General features: G+C 44.2%; 3 protein-coding genes across 10 annotated transcripts; 1 reads left to right on the forward strand and 2 right to left on the reverse strand.

Annotated features, from left to right (window-relative positions):
* Positions 1-21: 21 nt before the first annotated feature.
* On the reverse strand, positions 22-19,826 carry tars3 (threonyl-tRNA synthetase 3). Of its 6 annotated transcripts, none has more exons than XM_085907139.1 (23): positions 19,782-19,826; positions 19,523-19,709; positions 8,461-8,843; positions 8,274-8,387; positions 7,972-8,175; positions 5,926-6,009; positions 5,645-5,832; positions 5,435-5,558; positions 5,184-5,308; positions 4,993-5,110; positions 4,808-4,872; positions 4,657-4,735; positions 4,429-4,575; positions 3,848-3,946; positions 2,668-2,834; positions 2,144-2,306; positions 1,934-2,071; positions 1,791-1,868; positions 1,620-1,720; positions 1,277-1,381; positions 1,088-1,160; positions 887-1,001; positions 22-575 (listed from the first exon to the last, which is right to left on the reverse strand). In XM_085907139.1, the coding sequence occupies exons 5-23, from the start codon at positions 7,975-7,977 to the stop codon at positions 427-429; spliced, it is 2,124 nt and encodes a 707-aa protein (XP_085763265.1). In that variant the 5' UTR covers positions 7,978-8,175; positions 8,274-8,387; positions 8,461-8,843; positions 19,523-19,709; positions 19,782-19,826; the 3' UTR covers positions 22-426. The 6 variants fall into 6 exon arrangements, with proteins under 6 accessions (XP_085763265.1, XP_085763267.1, XP_085763266.1 ...); XM_085907141.1 differs by having other exon boundaries at positions 8,461-8,565; positions 8,679-8,843; positions 19,523-19,826; XM_085907140.1 differs by lacking the exons at positions 19,523-19,709; positions 19,782-19,826 and adding an exon at positions 9,316-9,424.
* On the forward strand, positions 7,008-13,874 carry ulk3 (unc-51 like kinase 3). 3 transcript variants are annotated; one of them, XM_085907147.1, is made up of 17 exons: positions 7,008-7,111; positions 7,834-7,959; positions 8,047-8,190; positions 8,280-8,400; positions 8,483-8,578; positions 8,677-8,820; positions 8,984-9,066; positions 9,309-9,464; positions 9,535-9,640; positions 9,708-9,748; positions 9,811-9,913; positions 9,990-10,054; positions 10,181-10,259; positions 11,001-11,041; positions 11,932-11,979; positions 12,092-12,155; positions 12,900-13,874. In XM_085907147.1, the coding sequence occupies exons 2-17, from the start codon at positions 7,855-7,857 to the stop codon at positions 12,914-12,916; spliced, it is 1,413 nt and encodes a 470-aa protein (XP_085763273.1). In that variant the 5' UTR covers positions 7,008-7,111; positions 7,834-7,854; the 3' UTR covers positions 12,917-13,874. The 3 variants fall into 3 exon arrangements, with proteins under 3 accessions (XP_085763273.1, XP_085763274.1, XP_085763272.1); XM_085907146.1 differs by having other exon boundaries at positions 7,045-7,959; XM_085907148.1 differs by lacking the exons at positions 11,001-11,041; positions 12,092-12,155; positions 12,900-13,874 and having other exon boundaries at positions 7,044-7,959; positions 11,932-11,969.
* On the reverse strand, positions 15,586-18,291 carry LOC147059559 (growth arrest-specific protein 1). Its single transcript, XM_085907149.1, has 2 exons — positions 18,090-18,291; positions 15,586-17,970 (listed from the first exon to the last, which is right to left on the reverse strand). Exon 2 carries the CDS (start codon positions 17,939-17,941, stop codon positions 17,183-17,185), a length of 759 nt encoding a protein of 252 aa, XP_085763275.1. The 5' UTR covers positions 17,942-17,970; positions 18,090-18,291; the 3' UTR covers positions 15,586-17,182.
* Positions 19,827-20,182: the final 356 nt, after the last annotated feature.

A 20,182-nucleotide genomic window follows, 5' to 3' on the forward strand; every position in this document is an offset into this window, starting at 1 on the left:
ACAATTTGTATTATGTTTGTAATGTACAACGTGTTTATTATTTTTATTATGTTCATTTCTCAAGAGAACTTTAAACCAAGTCAATCTCATTTGACCCACCAATGTGGGTCAAAGAATTTTTAATGCAATGTCCAGTTACATGAAAGTCTTGATAGTGGGCGGGCCACTGTCCATACTTGTACCAACCACTTTTTTTGAATTTAGGGTACAAAAACAAAACAAATTGCACTTGAACAGTAGATTTATTTCCCTTCCAAGAAGAGGCAGGCCAGTTACATCATCAGTCTTTATAATCGCCACATTTCTTAAACCGCCAATTCCCTCTGATCCAATCATTTTGTACCTTCAATGACACATTCCTGGCACCACCACTGAGACATTTTTCTGCAATTTTACCTCTTCTCAATTGGCCGATCAACCATTCCATCAGAACTCCTCTTCTGCATTTCGACAGCGGGCCTGCTTGAGGAGGTTCAGGCGGGCCATGGTCTCCTCCAACGATACTTCGCCGTGGACTTTATTATCCCTGGTGCGCACGTTGACGGCGCCGGTCGCCTTCTCCTTCTCGCCGACCACTGCCAAGGCATGACAAGATCAATACCAGTTCATGCCAAGTGACAGAGCTCTCAAGCACATGGCCCCGCTTGGTGTCAGTGAATTTGTCACTTATGCCAGCACAGAACTCGGGGAAAAAAAAAAAAGTCCAACTGTTGAGTCTAATCGTCTAAAATTCGGCAAAAATTAGCCACATGAACAAGTGACGTCAAGTTTGCCTGAATTGATCAAATGTCGCTGAAATTCCTTAAGTGTAATTGTAAAAAACTAATTCAGATATTATAATGTGAATAAAATACATATTTGATAATAAATCAAGGCATCTCCTTACCCAGAATGAAGTTATATTGGGCCAGTTGAGCATTGCGTATTTTTTTATTTAAAAGGCACCCAGAATCGAGGTCGACGTCGGCCATCATGCCTGCATCTGTGAATTGCTTACAGACCTAAAGGGCAAGAAACGGCGCCCGTATGTTAGTAGACGACCTCATCAAGATGCCCTTTGTTGTGATTAAGACGGAAGGGGACTCGCCTTCTTGGCATAGTCGTCGCAGGACGGGTTGACAGGCACTACCATCACCTGCCTTGGAGAGATCCAAAGAGGCCTGGTGGTAGGGACGAATTTCATAAAAAGAGTCATTTTTTTGGGAATGTCTATCTTGTGGAAGGATTATTACTATCTTTTATTGATTATTTTGGCAAATACCGAAAATCCACTCACCATTTGCCAGCATAGTTTTCTGTCAGTATTGCAATCATTCTCTCCACAGAGCCCAAAATGGCACGATGGATGATAACTGGACGACCTTTGTCATCGCCATCCTTTCTGTGAGAGAAATTTGAAAATGAAATCAAAATCACCAAATGATTTATTTATCACCATTTATTCAATAAATTGATCATAAAGTCAATTATTGAGTCTAAATGTTAGCCAATGGGTCACTCATTGACTCATTCCTTAACTTGGTCAGTTTTGAGTCTGTAATTCAATCGATACGTGTCTAAATTGTGTTTTCTAAACTGTGTTGGTAAATCAAAGCCAGCGTTTCGATCAGGCTCCTCACCCCACAAAGGTCAGGTCGAAGCGGATGGGAAGCTGGAAGTCCAGTTGAATAGTGGCACACTGGTGGTAACGACCAATGGCGTCTTTGATCTTAATGTCAATCTATAAGAGAGCATCCATAAAGTGTTAACGTATATACATTGCAGACGCTACGTGATGTGAGCTAGCCGACCTTAGGCCCGTAGAAAGCGCCATCTCCTGGGTTGAGTTTCCAAGGCTCCCCAAACTCATTGAGGCTGTTCTCCAATTGCTGGCAAACACGAGTCAAGAGTTTCACATTTCAAGACGTCAAAACGACGTAGTTGTTACGGTTACCTTCTCGGCTTGATTCCACACGGCGATATCGCCCAGGTACTTCTCCGGGCGGGTGGAGAGGTGAAGTTGGAAGGAGAAGCCAAACACATGGTAGACACTGCGCAGGAAATCCAGGCAGCCTTTCATCTCAGACTCGATCTGAGGAGAAAAGATTGGAAATAAATACGGAGCTCATCGTGTTCATTGCGGTCGTGGTGTCGAATGAAACACCTGATCCATGGTGCAAAAAATGTGAGCATCGTCCTGTTGGAAACGTCGCACTCTGGTCAACCCGGTGAGCGTTCCGGACAGCTCGTTGCGGTGGAGGACCCCGAAGTCAGCCAGCCTGAGTGGGAGCTCCCTCCACGAGCGAGGCCTGTGGCTGAACATCAAACTGGGGAGCGAGAACACAGCATTAGGCGGTGCGATGATTAATCGATGACTGAAATAATTGAGAAGGATTTTGAATCATCAATTAATGGTTTGGATACTTTATTTTTTTTTTTTAATATTTAAAAATCTATTTTTTATTCAAAATTGTGCAAACATTTTGAATATCAGCCTGTCAACAATTAATATACTGCAGAAAAATAATGTTCTGTTTTTGAATAAACGGATGGAACCCGAACATTTTTTAATCGAGAATAATTTGGTGAAAAAAAAAAAAGGATAATTGTTAGTTGCAGCTCTACATCCAAAGAAATAAAATATATATTGTAATAAAAAAAATGTAGGCAGCAAATAGGTGGTCTTACCAGTGTCCCGGGCAGTTCATGGGTTTAAGCGCAAAGGTTTCGTTCTCCACTGGAAAGGAGAACATATTTTCGCTGTAGTGCTGCCAGTGACCCGACGTCTCCCACAACTTGCTGTTATAGATGTTGGGAGAGGCCACTTCCTGGAAGCCTCTTCTCCAGTATTCATCCTAAGTGAGAAACAAAAATTTGTTTGGAAATATTTTTTTTTTTTTTGCTACTTAGAGTGATGCCGGCTATATTTGCCACTGTTCACCTTGCATATATTAAAGTACATTTTCATATTGCATAATATCCACTAAACATGCATAAAGATTTTCTTCTGAGCTGCTGCTACTTTCCATTTCACCGCTGAGGAAAAAAAAAGACACAATTTACCCTTTACGGGTCTAATAAAGGCTTTTGTGCCCTGTGGGAAATTGACTAATAATATGTGCCTGGAGGTGGGGAACTGCTAAAAATGGTGCAAGTGACAGTTGCCTCAAACACTCTGACATCAGACAGCGTTGCATTAGCGTGCTTAGCAACACCACCGAGCGACCTTCTTGGCCTCATCTCACGTCCTCATTTGGGCTGTGAAAATTGTCAAGGAGGAGAAATATGTCACAGGAACATGCTCCACTCACTGATATGTTCCAAGTCAGAAACAGTCCTGTACTCACTGCTCAAAAACAATTCTCTGCCTCCACACATGTAATCACTGATTACATTTTTATTCCGTTCCTCCCCCCCACCGCTTATTTGTACGGTACATTCCCTGCTGATTGCACATAACAACGTTGCAAACACACTTGAGAAGTTTCAACGTGCAGCCACTGAAATCACGGTTGGAGGGTACAAGCGGGATTGACGTATTGTCGCAAATTATGGCCTGGCAGATTTTATTGACTCAACTGTAGATTGCCTTTCGCCTTTTTGGAATAATATTAAACAAGGTTGTTGTTGGGTTGCAATTTATGAGTTTAAAACAAATTCACGCTGTTCTGACAAGGCAGAGATATTTTAATAAATTGTTTTTGTTGACTAAATTTGTGATTAATTGGTATTGACATATTGGTAAAATGGTAATTGTCTATGTTGTGTATGGCTGACTCTTCAAGGTTCCGAATTTTAATTACCTCGTGGATGTATGTGGTTGAGTTGAAAATAAAGCAAACAAAATGTTCTCAATGGTCTCGCTCACCCTGATGAACTCGATGAGCGTGTTGTAGATGTAAGCTCCACGCGGCAGGAAGAAGCAACTCCCGGGACTGAGATCATGGAAGAAGAACAGCTCTTGTTCCTACAACAATCAAAAAAAACAAGCCCAAGAACTTTAATTGACATTTCGGGCTTTTATGTTCATGAAGCATATTGGAAAAAACAAAACTAGGGCTGTTAGTAGCAAGTCGATGACACTTGCTGGGAATATGGAAGCATGCGGTTGTTAGGAAGGCGTTGCCTTCTGTGCCGACCCCATGCTGGGGACCCAACTGGGGAACTAAGATGACGACAGCAGGTTCGAAATGGGGTCAAAGTGAGAGCACAGTGACCCCTGCTGGTAAGAGGAATATTTCTTCATTAAATAAAAAATAGCAATCCATTTTCCACCTGATATAATCATTTAAATTATTTGGAAAAATGTGATTTTTTTTTTTTATATTTACCAAAAAATAGAATCACGGTGCAGTTTATGTACTGTAATTAAAAATATTTAAAAGCAGATATAAAAAAAAATTCCTACTAAAACTATTAAAAAAACTGTTGAAACGTACGCCAACTTACTTTGCCTATCTTGCGATGGTCTCTATTCTTAGCCTCCTCCTGGAAGCGTTCCCACTCTTTCAGCATCTTGGAGTCGGGGAAGGAGATCCCATAGATCCTCTGCAGCGTCTCCATGTCCGAGCGGCCCTCCCAGTAAGTGGCAGAGTTCTGACGACAGATATACAAATGAGTTGCTAAACTCCACAAATATGTGAATGACCGATGACAAAAGTCCTTCAAAAAGTGCACCTTGTAGATCTTCATGGCTTTGATCTTCCCTGTGTGCCTCACATGAGGTCCTCTACAGAGGTCAATGAGCGGCCCACATCTGTCCGGTAGCTATAATGATTAGCTTATCAAAAAAAACTACATTTCAAAATGTTGTGATCAACCAACTGACCTGTAAACTGTAGTCGTGGGTGTAGTGACCTTCTCGTTTAGAATACGGCACTTGAATTTATTGTACTGGAAAATACAAACACGCGGGTTACACACAAAATGGGGGATGATTATTTTTGACAAGCCGTATGATGAAGGTCGGGGACGCATAAAGGTCTGTTCGTTTTTTTGCAACATCTCTCTCACCTTGAACATCTTCAGTAGTGTTTCCTTGGTAACCTCAAGCCTCTCAAAGGCTTGTTTCTCCTTCACAAATGTCTTGCACAAGGACTCCAGGTTGCTAAACTCCGTGCTGGACACGCTCCTAGAACAATTTATATTTGATAATGGTGTCATCGTTTTCAGTGTGCGTGGATTGATTGAGGGGATAAATTTACTTTTGGTCGTCGAGGAACATGTCGTAGTAGAAGCCGTTTTCGATGGGGGGTCCGTAACATAAACAGCCACCGTAGAAGCGTTCCATCGCCTCGCCGAGGATGTGAGCGCTGGAGTGCCAGTACACCTGCAAGACAAAAAAAAGGGGAAAAACCATCAATAGCAAGTTCACGTTCAAACCATCATTTCATCTAGTTTTATGCAAATTTTTAGATTTCCTCTTTACAATGATAGAAAAATGTATTTTACTCACTGCTTGCGCGTCGTCATCGTCAAAGCGCAAAATCGCCAGTGAGCAGTCGCGCTCCAGAGGTCTGTCCAAATCCCACAGCTCTCCATTCACTCGAGAGATCACCGCGTTGTCAGCAAGACCCTGACTGGATTCCACCCAGATAATAAATAAAAATGAAAAAAAAAAAATGCACCGAGCAAGTATTTATTGCCTATCAGCAGCAACATTTACCTGATGTCACAAGCCAGTTGGTACGGAGTGGTGACCCAGGACGATCCCGCCACTTTACGCCCATCGGGGAGCTCCACAGTGATGGGCTTACCGTTTGAAGCTCTCTTGGCCTGGAGGGCATCACTTTCCTTCTTCAGCTCCTCGTAGAGGCGGAGGCGCTCATCCACAAACGTAGGCCAGGCTTTGAGCTGCCAAAAAGGTTTTTATTCATCATTGGAATATTTCTTCAATTTTTCTTCAATTCAACATAGCTCGAGATAAATTTAAGTCTGGATATTCACCCCTTTGACGGTTCCATCTGATTGTTCTTTATGTTGTTTCTTCTCCTTGTTTTTGTCACCTGGTTTAGTATCAGTGCTGCTCACCTGATGAGAGACAGAGCTATCTTAAGACAAAAGGTAGAACATGACACTTAAGCCTCAGTCTGTTTTCAGAGTTTGATTCTGTCTCATGCAAATGAGCCACTCAAAATCGACTATTGCAGAGTACTGATGGATGCAGCACATCTTGAGGCTTGTGTTACCATGACAACCAATGGTCGCCCTTGGTCGGTGCAACATAGCGTCTAAAAATAATTGGTACATTATTTAAAATATAAAATAATTGGTGTTTTTTGCACAAATAAAATCTTCACATTTTCAGCTGTCAGAATTCAATAATTGTATTTTTACTACATAATAAATTACACAACGTAAATAGAAAAAAAACAAAAAAAACAGAAATACATCCTTGAATCGCCTCTTTCACTGAGTTTGAGAACCAGATCAAAATCCAAGACCTTTTTAGGAGCAGCTTTGTTATTCGTTTCCCCTCCTTTGACGACGTTCGGCTCAGCCGCTTTGCCACACTCGCCCCTTGGCTGTGAACACTTCTTGCCCGACTCCAGCTCCAACTCCTCCCGCAGACCCCGACGGAGGTGCAGTAGCCGGTACTTAAGCTTCTCATTCTCCGACCTCAGTTCATCCAGCTGCAAGGAAACCCCCGCGTCGCCGGCTGGGCCTAAGTCCCGGTTGATCCCATCCCGAAGGGTGGAGATTTCGCCGGCAAGGAGCCTAATTTGCTCTTCCTGAGCTGCCAAGCGTGTGGCCAAGCAGTCCGCCATCTTTAAATGACCACTACAGGAGTGATGAAGGCGGACTTCCGGTGCATTTCATTACAAAATCACTTGATATTTTATTGATCGTTCCTTAATGAAAATGTCATATTTTTATTTTTGGCCATATCTCTTTACATTCATTTTCAATTCTTGTACTTTGTAGATTGCTCAATAAAAAAAAAATACCGCTTTCAAGCAAGTGCAGTACTCGTATCCAAATGATAGGAGGCGGTGTGACGGATTCTAGGTGGTTCCAAGTCACGTGATCACCGTGCGCGAGACGTCACTGACTGCACCGACTGACAGCGAGCGATGTAAACAATCACTTTTCCACACACCTTTCTGCCTGTCATGGATGAACTGCTATAAAGGTACGCATTAAACTGTCACTTTGAACGCGGTTTGAATCAAAACATTGCTATTCAGGCGATTGACTGCTAACATTCGTGTATGTTTTGATTGTGTCGTTAGCTAGAACTTCATCAGGTTCAAAATGAAGTCACCTTGTTTTCCTCTTCCCTTGTCTAGACAAAATCTGCTTGTTTTTAATCGTCAGATCAACCCAAGCCTAGCCTGAAGTAATCATCACTTCACTTCCTGGTGACAGGGTTCATCTTCATGATCGTTACTTATCAATGCAGTTAATAAAACAGATAAGAATGTGTTATGAGCTACGTAGGATGACGAATTGTACTAAGAGTTTTAATGTGAAACTATCATATTGTTTCATCTGTGACAATAACTGCAAACTGTTGTGGGTATATTTGTAGCGTTATAAATTGTGCACGTGCGCTATTAATCGGTGCTATCGGTAGTTTGAGTTCATTTGTTATGACAATTTTATTTTCAAATTATTTTGTGCAGATTCCGTATTTTTGACGTGCACTGGTGTCACTAACTACATGGCAGTGTGCAGAAAGGAACTCGTTCACAAAACACACTCAGTGTTAATCATTTTGTGAACTAGCTAGTTCTTAGTCCTGAGTGCAATGATTTGACATCTTGTTTTCTGTATGACTGGAAATGTTGGCCAAAGACGACATGTTATTTTAAGATAAGCCACATCACCTAGCCCGATATGATCCCATTGCAGCCAAGACCTGCTGGCTTCATCATGGCTTCGTCTTCCAGCTTTGCCCCTCCAAAACTGAATGACTTCATCCTGACAGAGCGGCTCGGTAGCGGAACATATGCCACAGTCTACAAGGCTTACAGAAAGGTGAGCCATTACCTCCATATTGCATCCTCTTTTTTTTGCTGCATCCGTGACACAAAATGGCCGACACGTTCATCCCAAACGGTGCAGCAGGGGGACAATCGAGAAGCGGTGGCCGTGAAGGTGGTCGCCAAGAAGACACTGAACAAGGCGTCCACAGAGAACCTGCTCACGGAGATCGAGATCCTCAAGACTGTGCGCCACCCTCATATTGTCCAGCTGAAAGATTTTGTGGTGAGTTCACTTGATTTCCATTCATCCATTTTCTGTAGCAGTTTCATTTCCACTGTATGAATCCAATCATTTTCTTGCCTTACCATCAGTGGGATTCGGAGAACATCTATCTGATCCTGGAGTGGTGTTCCGGTGGAGATCTGTCCCGTTTCATCCGCAGTCGTCGGATCTTGCCGGAGGGAGTTGCCCGACGTTTTCTGCAGCAGATAGGTGACTCGGCATACGGTCTTTTATTTGATTTTTAAATGGCTATTAGAACAATACACATACCGTATGTTGCTCACACCCACAGCTTGTGCTCTCCAGTATCTCCATGACCGAAATATCTCCCATTTGGATTTGAAACCACAGAATATTTTGCTATGTGGCTCAATCCTCAAATTAGCAGGTAAGAAAAAAAAAACGATTAAGTCAAATAATATGGTGACGCAATATTTATGAGAATAAATACTAGATTTTAGTATTATGTATCTGCTTCAATATCAGACTTTGGCTTCGCCCAGTACATGTCACCATGGGACGAGAAGAGCGTGCTGAGAGGCTCCCCTTTGTATATGGCTCCTGAGATGGTGTGTCGGCGCCAGTATGACTCCAGAGTGGATCTTTGGTCCGTGGGAGTCATTCTTTATGGTGAGTGTTGGGCCCGGTCGAGTCTACAAAAATATAATAGAGAATATTGGAAAGGAGTTGTCACTTGCAACAAACTAGCTAGCTAGATTTGGATGTAGCCATACTTCACCCCCCAAAAGCCACAACCCTAAAAACCCTCTTTATGTTACTTGTGTGAATATAGAGGCACTGTTTGGACGGGCCCCTTTTGCATCAAGGTCGTATTCAGAATTGGAAGAGAAGATCCGAAGTAACCACCCCATTGAGGTACAAGTGATGGAATTCTTTTCTTTTATCCATACATTTGTTCATTTTAAATCCATTAGGTGGCCCACTTTAATGTACTTTCCTTAAAAATAAAATAATATGACTTGATGGTTGCTGGATATTATGAATGAAGTGCGCTGTCGCCCTCTAGCGGTGGAGGCCTGAAGCATACTTGCGTCTCGAATTTTTTAACAATTAACGGTTTGAGAGCAACATAATGAGGTCGCGTCGTTGTGCATCAGCTCCCACCTGGGGCCAAGGTCTCCAAGCACTGCCGGGACCTTCTCCTGCGTCTCCTCGAGAGGAATCCAGATACCCGGATCACATTCGCAGAGTTCTTCACGCACCCCTTTGTGGACATGGAGCACATGCCGAGTGCTGAGAGCTTAGGGAAGGCGGTAAGAGACACAAAAAGAATCCGTGGCATGTTTTGGTCTGTGTCACCCTCTATCTTCTACCTCTTTCCAGAAAGAACTGGTCCTACAGGCCGTCCAGAAGGACCAGGATGGCGAGAGATCTGCCGCGCTCTCGCTATATTGCAGCGCCTTGGAGCACTTTGTCCCTGCTATTTACTGTAAGAGCAAATTTGCCATTGAGCCTCACGTTAAACATACTGAATGCAAGAAAATCACCTCTTCTAGATGAAACCGACCTGCAGCGTAAAGAAGTCCTCAGGAAAAAGGTAGGCCAGAGAATACCGTGGGAATCACTTAGTTTGAATTCAATTAAATGTCACCCCCGCAGGTCCGTCAGTACGCTTCCCGAGCGGAAGAGCTGAAGGCTTTGGTAGCCTCGGACAACAAGCTCATCTTCGAGGAGGCGCGCACTTCCACGGACATCCTCCGGGGTAGGAAACGTCACGAAGGCAAGATGAGGGCAAGCGCTCGTTATTCAAACCTTTTTCTCCATCTCGCCCTTTGTAGAAATGTCTCGCGAGCATCCACGATTGCTGGCGGCGCTGGAGATGGCCTCCGTCGCCATCGCTAAGGTCAGACGCGGTAGCGAATAACAAAAAAAAACGAAAGGCCGCGGTGGTTAGAAGAATCAAATTTGATCACGATTTGAGATCGGTTGTCCTATTTATTTTTTTTTGTCAACCGTTGTCTCGGTGCAGGAGCAAAGCGGAGTGGACGACAATGAGGCCTTGGATGGATATCAAAATTGTTTAGGAGAACTCCTGTTGACACTCGCAGGTACAGTGGAAGCTTGTCGGGTAGGGCAATAGGTAGAAGTGGAACGACTGAGCGATTCCTCGGCCCGTCGCGGCATATTTGAGCGCGGCTGTCGAGGCAAGGTGCGAGTGGGCGGGGCCGCCGGGCAACACAGAAAGCCATTCACCAAGTGCGTGTCCTCAATGAGCTCATGCGAGAGCCCTCATGTGAGAACGATTCCGCTATTGAGGCTCTTTCCAGCCGAGATGATGGGACCCAGAGTCTGCCAGGGCCCCCCCGCGTGGGCTACGGGAGCACGGCCATCTGCTTCCCATTTAGGCCTCGTTCGCTGCACAACACACAAGACGCTTTATCTTGGGCTGTCGAGAGCTTGAGGCGGCCAGCCAAGCCCGGACGGAGCTCGCTCTTCCCAATCAAGATGCTTTTCAAGTGGGGAGGGGGTGGGGGGGGAGGATTTAACTACATGCCAACATAGCACTCATTTCCACTTTGAAACGATGATAGATGCTCAAAGCGGGATGGAGGAGAACACGCTGAACCTGCTTGATGGGCCATCTGTGACTCACTTTCATGGTCACGCACGAGTGTTGGAAGTTTAATCAGCTAAAATGTCCGTTCATCTTCTGAACGACGTCAATTTTTTCCCCATCACCTCAGCTTTTTAACTCATTGGCTCCCATTGACGGCTATACACGTCAAAGATCCATTGGCCTCCTAAAAGTTGTACGGCGCTAATTCTATTCTCTCTTTTGGCCCTCCCAGCCGAGCCGCAGGGCCGCCGACGAGAGCTGCTGCACGGCGAGGTGAGTCTCGCCGTCGTTGAGATCAATAATTTAAACAACGGGGGGAAAAAAAGGGCAAAAAAAAACGTTCTAATGTGGAACACAACATAAACACACACAACCGCAAACATTTCCGACAACAATAACACGACTCGAGTTCTAACAAAGACGCACCGGCAAGCTGACTCCATCCATTGTGGAGTGGAATCCGAAATTGTGACTGATTTTAAAGTCAGGACGGCAACTCGAGCATGGAGAAAGTGCAACCCGCGTCGGGTTCCTTCATGTTTTATTGCACGCGCTGATTAAAGGCTTGCGGTTGGAGGGCAGAATACAAAAAAAAAAAACTGCGGTCAAAATGTTAATTTGCTGCGCCAGAGCACTACGTTTAAATGGAAACTAACCACGGCGGTCTCGTCATTGTGTACAAGCAAAACTCTTGTGTTACATTTTCTCCTCCTCATCATCATGTGCCCCCCCCCCCCCCCAAAAGCTTAAAAGCACACGTGTCCCTTCTGAAATGTTTTCCCCAATTTTCCTCCTCTAGCAAATTTGGCACGGCATTTCCGTGAGCTTGGAGGTCTCACCGGAGTTCAAAAAATAATAACTCGCATTCCACACTGCCGCAGCAGGGACTCAGACATCCTGTCTCGTGCTGCCGAGTACAGGTCAGAAAAACACCGTACGCTACCCCGACGTGCCAGCTTTCGTTTTGTCCCGCCTCTTCGGTATCCTGCCGGGGTGGGGGGGGGGGGCTCATTGTGTTACTCGGGACGGATTCATTGTCCTTTGTGACCCGTCGTTACATATCTGTGTCTTAGCACCAGCAAAGCCACCATTTTGATTTTTTTCTTAAAACGATTAAAGAAAAAAAAATGGAACCTTTCATAAAAATATTTTCTTTTCTCCAGATTAAAAACCTCATGAGCAGAGCAGAGTACCTCAAGAAGAACATTAAGGTGAGGGTGCAGTCCAAAAAATTTAAAACAATTTTTAAATGTCTATTAATAATTTGGAATGTGATTTTTTTTTTAATTGGTCATAATTTGGAATGACTTGTATTTGTTCCAGATGCAAGAGACTCAAAGGGACGCCTCGTTGGATCGGGAGTCCCTTGCCGACTCTGTTAGAAGCTGTGAGTATGGTATTGATGAAAAATGGCAAAACGTACGTCGTTCTTTTTTTTTTTTTCAACTTTAGACAGCTCTTGCAGTGTGAGATGTACTCTGGATGACCGACAAAAGCATTCCACATTCTCGGAACTTTTACAGGCAGCACATTGCTGGAGGCTATCCAGACTGAAAAAGTCTAGCAGTAGAAGAAGCTCAGATAACTTGGAGCTTAACAATTTACTTTTTTTTTTGCTGAGCTCAGCGGTGCAAATCTGTGAGGAAAGTCACACCATGTGAAAAATGTGCTATTAGTGAAACACTCGCTCCAGATCGTAAATCTACATACACCTCCTTCCTATGCTTTTCTCCGAGTTTCTTAAAGCCTGGACAATATCCTGTGTTTAGCCAGAAATTCCTGTGGAATTATAGAATTTTTTTTTTTTTTTTGCAGGCCTCACTGGAGAGGCGGCTTGAATTTCCCAAAGTACATGAGCTTTTTTTTTTTTTTCTTATTCCCGCTGAAGTTATTTTAATAAAAACCACACGGTTGCTGCTAGCCACAGACGGCAGCCACTGCGTGTCGGCAAAGGACGACGTCTCTCATATAAGCGCATTGTGTCATCAGAAATGGAAATCAAAAAGACGATTTAAAAAAAAAAAAAAATACTACTTCACAAAATCGACCAACTCATATTGTCAGATTATACATGATGAAATGTAATTTATTCAATCTTAACAGAATTCTTTTTTTTTTTCTATCTTGCCAGCGTGCTGTTTGCAGTAAACCCGAAGGCCATCGGCAGAAAACCAGCTGGCTTGGACCTCGGATAGTCAGACTGAGCCAAACACCCCCCCCCCCCCTCCCATTAAAGTTCAGTGCTCTATGCCAAATCAAACTTGCATCCCCACCTCACCTTCCACATCTCTGGAGTCGGAAGAAGCGCTCAATGTTTTGGTTGTTGCTGTGAGCTAGCAAGTAGCGAGAGCGAGCTGCAAAAAATACTGTCACGGGTTTTGTTTTCCTGCTAACACACTGTGGATAGAAGATAACTGTTTACAACGTTTTAAGATAGATTTACATCATATATATCTATGTTTCTTTTTTTTTTTACTGTCCACTGGCACAATTAAGATGTGCGTTACGGAATCGAATAGCTTCAGATGGAAACAACAAAAGGAGCAAATCTGACTTTTGGACCACTTCCAAAAAAAAAGTCTAATCCCGAACTTTCGAGGCTCTACTGTAGTTCACCCCCCCTCCTCCTCCCTCCTCCACTGTGGCCTAACCGCAGGCTCGCCATGTCCTCTCCACTGATGGACGCCATTCCCACCGCCATGAAAGAAGAGATGGAGAGGTGCGGCCCGGGCGCTGTTTACTTTACAGCAGCAGGTTTGGCCAGCCGCCCCCAGGCCAGTATGTGTGTGTGTGCGCACATTTGTGTGACACCGACACACACATACACACACGAGACGCACTGGGCCTAAACGAAAGACTGATAATCCTCGCCGTTGGAGGTCTGGGCACGCTGTTTTGATTTCCAACATATGTTGTAATATTCGAAAAAGAGCCTTAATTATGAGGGAAAAGTCTAAATATGTATATTGGCAGAACTTATACGCTGCTGCGCTGTTTCATTTTGTGTTTTTGAATGTTGACGCAGCTGTCATTTGAATAATGACCGTGTATTTATTAAAGGAGAAAGAAGAAGCCGAGCGGGAAATAAAATGACTGTTGGAACCTTCTGGAGACGTTTTGTCAACAGCGCGCTGCCAAGCCAATGCTTGCCTTTTGTCCAGAAGTTGTAAAAAAAAAAAGAAAAAGAGAAGCGAGAGCTTCGAGCGCGCCATCAACGTCAGGAAGAGCTGGATCGCGTCCACAGAGTGGGAGGAGACAGACAGGAAGGCTTGGCGAGGGAGACTAAGGACATTTTATAATTATATGACGCTCACTATATGGGAACATTTCACATGAGAACCGCACTTAGAAAAGCAAAAGTTTTTTTTTTTTTGGACACTTTGCCTTCGCCTGCCCGACACTTGTTTAAGAGTTGACACCTTTGCAGTGTCCCGTCGGACGTGAGGCAAGCATGGTTTTTGTTACCATGGCAACTAGAGATTATTTTTCAAGAACCTACTATTTACACTTAAAAACAAGTCCTTGAATTTTTCTTCTTTATGTAACATTCTAGAATACTAATAAGTGTCATACAAGTGTAAAAAGAAGATATCTATAATCAACAAAATGCTAAATAGAGTAAAATGACTAGCATAATTATTGAATTAACCTGCTACGTAAAAATGGTGACAGTTTTTCAGGAATACCACAATAGAATATCAATTGACTCGTCACCTCAACTTCAACTTTAAAAAAAAATAAAAATAATTCTTGTTACGGTTGGATCTTTGTCAAGACAAACGTGGTCGACCAGTGTTTTGAGACTACAAGTGTCCCGCTGGAAAGCTTTGTTCTCGGCTGGAGGTGACCGATTACAAACACATGCCGGAGAATATAAAAGTGGTAAAAAAATAATAATAATTCAGAACTGTAACATGAAGTTCTATCTCTTAATCTAAAACACGACCCGTGATCTGGGGGGGGCACTTGAGGGTCATGCTGCTGCTGTGTTTTGATATCCAAGCAGGCTTTGTTCTTAGTTTAATGGTGTTCACTAGGCACACTGGGAAGAAATGTCTCCCAGGCTGAAATTAAGAGTTCACATTTTATTTGGGCCATTGAATTTAATCGGGGCACTTCTGCTTCTTTGTGGGGGTCCTGCTGATTTAGTGTGCATGGAGACCTCATCTTTCACTCCAGATAAACGTCATGGAAATTTTGGAGACAGTTCTTCATCGTTGGGTAAGAATCGTGAAAATTTCTGTCTAAACTTGGTCAAACTGTGGAGGAATGGGGAGTTTGGTTTGACTCCGCCCCCTTTTGCACTGACACCATAGAGCAGGTCGGTCGTTGGCTGCGGCTGGATGGTTATCATGAATGGAACATTGTACCTCTGAGAGACAAGTGCCTCCTAAATCCTGGGGTCCCTCCCTTTTTGGCCCGGTGAAGAGAGCGCGGGGGTCGGGATTGAAGGTTACGGCGGGGTTGTTTGGGAGAAACGCTGAATGCAGATAATTTACAAAATGGGCTGTGGCAAAAGCTGTGTAACCCCCTTGTGCCCCCCCCTCCCCTTTTCCTGCACTCAAATTGCACATTTACCCCCGAAGCTGCTTTTCTCGTGTTTGTTTTGATTTGACTCCCAGAAAACGGGAAAAGGGGCGGGGCCGTCGTCTCGGAGGAATTTAAGATGCATGGTCGAGAAGTCCTGGAGTCAAGACAATCTGGATAAAAACAAAATGGGAGGGCGCGGGGGGGGGGGGGGGGGGGGGACGGCAGCTTTATTTCAGCTTCTTTTGTTGGATGTTGCACGAATATTCACAACGTTGAAATGTGGGGGTTTTTTTTGGACAATAACATTTTGACTAGTGATGAGGAAAATGAAGCTTCAAGATGATTCATGAACCAGTTGTGTTTATTGAGCATATTGACTTGCCGTTTCTTAAACACCTTTCATGAAACCAACAGTGCCCCCTAGAGGAATCCAAAAATACATCTGGTTCATGAAGCAAAGTTGAAGCTTCATTTCCTCACTGAAGTTTTCACTGACGCCCTAAACCTTAAATGATGTGGAAATGCATTAAAATGTCATTTTAGCTCACTTTTTCAAGATTTTATTCCAAAGACATTCGGCAACTGGGACAGTATCAATAATCATGGCTTCCAAGCTTCATTACACTCATATAATCATATCATTCTGTCAAATATATATATATATACACATTAGTCTTCATATTCTGGCTTCATAATTTAACATTTACACACAAAACTCATGTTGGCATAATTTCTGCGTGACAATGGGAACATTTTTCAACATGTTGCCTGTTTAGAAAATGTAAACGGTTTTGTAGCGTTACAGTAAATCCTGTTGTCAAAAATCTACAAGAAGCAAGTGTCCCCATTGAGACTTGTAGAATCCAACAAATATCTTCAAAGAGCTTTTTTTTGTTTTTCCAGCATTAAAAAAAGTTGTGAATTTAATGAGCCTGCTACATTTTGAGCTGTAAAAGTTAGCATGGGATTGGGGAATGGAGTTGACATTTTGTCGCTCCTGCGTTGGATCTCAGGCAATGAAGAAACAAAAGCAAGATGGTGTCAACATAGCAAGGTTAGCAGTGATAAAACAGGGTGTCATTTAAAGGTGTGAAGTTACGGAGAGGAAAAGGTCGGGTGAGCAGGGGAGGAAGGAGGCCAAGGGGCGGCTGGCTGCTCGGGTCTTCTGTACAAAAGTTGTGTGGAGTGCGGTGCTCCAGTTAATTTAAGCACTTGATCCTGTCCCCTGCAAATATTTGAAGTGTGGTTACCGCGACAAAAGTAGGAGAGTAAACAGACCCGGACGGGCCGAGTCTCCGTGTTTGTCTAAGGTCTTAATAAAGCGACCCTCTAAGTACCATTGACACCAAGAGTAAACAAACGGGTGCCGCACGCAACTGGCAAATTTTTTTTTTTTTTTTAGCCTGGAAAAAAAATAGCCTGGTGAGTCGGCCTCCAGTTTTTCCCATGTAGAAGACATCCTCACGCTTGAGGAAGTCCAAACTGAAGGTTCTTGAATGTTTTTGTGGTTGCTGGTCCTTCCAACTAAGATGTCATAGCCCTCAACTAGGGAGACCTCAAACGGTTCTTGAAGAGTTCGAGGTTTCAGCATGATGAAATCCAAAGTGTCCAGGGGTGGAAACCAGAATCCCTCAGCCAGGTCAACTGCAAAAACCCAACGTGGTGGCACTTCTTGGCGTAGAGTAGGATTGGACCCACCGAATATCCTCAACCATGAAGAATTCCAGCTGTCCTCTTGTCAACCTTGGTTTTAAAGATAGTCTCAAATGATCCAAAGTGTTGACAGCAAGGGTGAAAAACCAGCATCACCTCATCCAGCTGACTCGCCTTCAAGCCCCGCTTCAGTCGGTCCAGGAAAAGAAGTGTCAAGGGATGAATCCAATTTCACAACCAAATACATCCAAGAAGGAGAACCAGGAGCACCCCCAACGTGGGCAACCTCCGTGGAGCCGCAGAGTTTTCGCTGTAGACGTCATCCCTGTCCTGTCTGGCGTCATAATCCTCGTCCTCATACGTGTCGTCCACCTCCGGCTGGTCTGAGATGACGCCGTGGTGGTCCCCAATGGAGCAGAGTTTACTCATGTTCTCCTTGACCACCTCGCAGAAGGGTCTCCCTTCGCCGTCGCAAACGCAACGGTTGAGCAGCGCCCCGTCGGGGATGTACAACATCTGCTGGATGGTGGCCTTGCACTTGGCCGAGCACTTGCGTCCACTGAACAGCTGTCCGCAGTAAGACAGATACGCTTCCAGGGAAGCGTGGCAGTGGCTGTCTTGCACGCAACGTTGGCGTGCCTCCATGCAGCCGATCCCCCCGCCGCCATCTTCCGGGTACCGTCGAGGTAGACACGGCTCGATGGCTCGCTTGGCCCCTTGACACTCGACGTCCTGAGCGCACTCGCACTTCTCCAGGTCCGGCCCGCTGCGGGTGCGGTTGAGGCGGATCAGTGCGTTAATGCAGTGGCTGGGGCACTGGCGCCTGGTGCCCCGCAGGTTGCCCTCACAGGCGGCCAAGTACTGACCATAGGCAAAGTCGCACTCGGGTTCGGCGTGGCAGCGCAGGGTGGCCTGCCAGCAGATGAGCTGGGCATCCAAGGCCACCAGCACCCACAGGAGCAGTGCCAGGACGCCGCACCAACATCTCATGCTTAGGGGGTTAACTCGAACCCTTCCTCCTGCAGTACATCATCAAACCTCCCGGGCTATAAAGTGGACAAAAATACCTCGCAGAGTCCCGGAAAACACGTCATGGAGTCACCACGCGTGGGTGCAAAAGCAGAGTGCATGAACTCACGCTCCAGCAGCAAAAGTTCTCCTACTCCAGCCCGAACGGCCGCGGTGCGTTTAGGGACCGGCCGCGCGCACGGATGTGCATTTAAATGAAAAAATAAAGTTGCAAAACGTATCCAGTTTGTTTCATTCCCTCTTGGTTGTGTGTGGATCTCCTTTGTCCCTCGTGCTCGCTCTCTCTGTGCTGTTTCACTTCGCGCAGCGCCGAGCTTCCCTCACAACACCCCTCCCCCAAGAAAGAAAAGTTTTTTTACATGCACCCCCCCCCCCTCTCTCTCTCGCTTGCTCTCTCATGGTCACACACACAAATTTCTCTCCCTGGCAGCTGATTGGTCGCCTCTAAGTACTTCTCCGGCAACTGTTGCCTGCTCACAAATTCCCTCACGACTATAGTGAAATCAGAACCAGCTAGGCTTGGACCAGGTACCATTATACCATCTGACAGAACCTTCATGAAGGCCTCATCGCTGAGGGTCTTCAGAATCTAATTGCCCCCCCCCCACCACCACCACCACCACACCCTCCTCGCTCACTTTCTCCCTCGCCCACTGCTGTCACACATTCCTCAGCCATGTAGAATGCTATTTTCTGGCCCGTTTCACCGCCATTGTGTCCGATTGGCCATGCGTCGGCCCAGCGTCTCCCCACAAGGAGGTCTGTTCACGCAACACGTCCGTCAATGGAGAGGGCCTTCTGCAGCAATATAATTTACAGCTCTCCCCTTTCACACTGCACTTGAAAACTAGCAATAGCTCAGGCTTTACTGCCATTCACATGCTGATTAACTTGATTTTTTAGGGGGAGAGGGGGGACTACATTTTCACGTGTCTTACACTGGGAGGCTCGAGCACTTTGCACAAAATGGATGCCAGGTTCAAGAGTGCAAATAGACAGATCAACAGTATTGTATAAAGAATCGTATGTATGACCAAAGCAAGTGAACTTTTCTTTAAGAACACAGAAACACAAAATAACACTTTTTTTTTCTATATGATACATGAAATGTGATTTATTTTTTTGCAGTGTAAAATGTGTACTTTGGCTTAATTAAGACAACAATGCGCAATACAGTACGTCTATTCAAATGAAAAGTAATGTGGAAATACATCATGTACTTTTTCTAAATATTTGTCGCCCTCTGTTGTTCACTAGTAAGAATGCAGGTCTTGGTTCTAAATAAAGTAGACAAAACATGCTTATAGATCCTTCCTGTTGACATTTTACTCATTCAGTTGTGGATAACAATATAAAACAGCACCTTAGATGCAATTTATCTGATACAACTACTCAAAATATACTCACAAGAAGTGAAAACATAAAGTGCACAGTGCTAAAATCAGACTGTGATGCTAATGCTACCAAAACGAGGGCATCATAGACACACAATACTATGAAAGTGAAATACACTTTATTATTCTTGTGTCATCTCAAGCTTACCGCTTTACTGTGTCCGTTGTTTCCATAGGTTGGAGGAACTAAATTCTCAATGAAACGAAGTCTTTGGGTAAATCCTTCTCTATATTGACAGATTTCTCAAACGCTCATCTTTAAGTGCTTCGCACAGACAAGGATGCTTCGTCTTGAAAAATGTCATTTAACTAGGCACTTCTCTGAGGTTCTGATACTGTGGGACATTGTAATAGTTTTGTCAATTAATGCATCCAACATTGGAACATTTTGCCCTATCCAATTGTACCTTTGGCGTCTTTGAGTTTGGACTAGTTTCTCCGAGTTATAAAGATGGCAGATATCGGAAACCGTTTGGCCACGCCCATTACCTTGTTTGGTATTGCCATATCAAAACTGTGACGTAATAGTTACAAAATATGTCATAGAAAATGGATCAAATTGAACGGAGTAAAAAAATATCCCCCAAACAGAATATAAAAGTATCTTTGTAGCAGATTATTTTTCTATCCAATGCTAGAGACTCCAAGTGCACAATAAAATATATAAAAAGTGGATTCCTAAAAAAAAAAGTCAATTTTCTCAGGCTCCTTGCACATCAGAGAGATTACTAGAAAAAAAAATGCTAAAGAACACACAAATGAGAACATTATCCAAAAATATGTTTATTGCAATTGAAACTCCCATGAG

Source organism: Syngnathus leptorhynchus, chromosome 3 (genome assembly GCF_054491065.1).
Source record: "Syngnathus leptorhynchus isolate UIUO chromosome 3, UIUO_Slep, whole genome shotgun sequence".
Taxonomy (NCBI): domain Eukaryota; kingdom Metazoa; phylum Chordata; class Actinopteri; order Syngnathiformes; family Syngnathidae; genus Syngnathus; species Syngnathus leptorhynchus.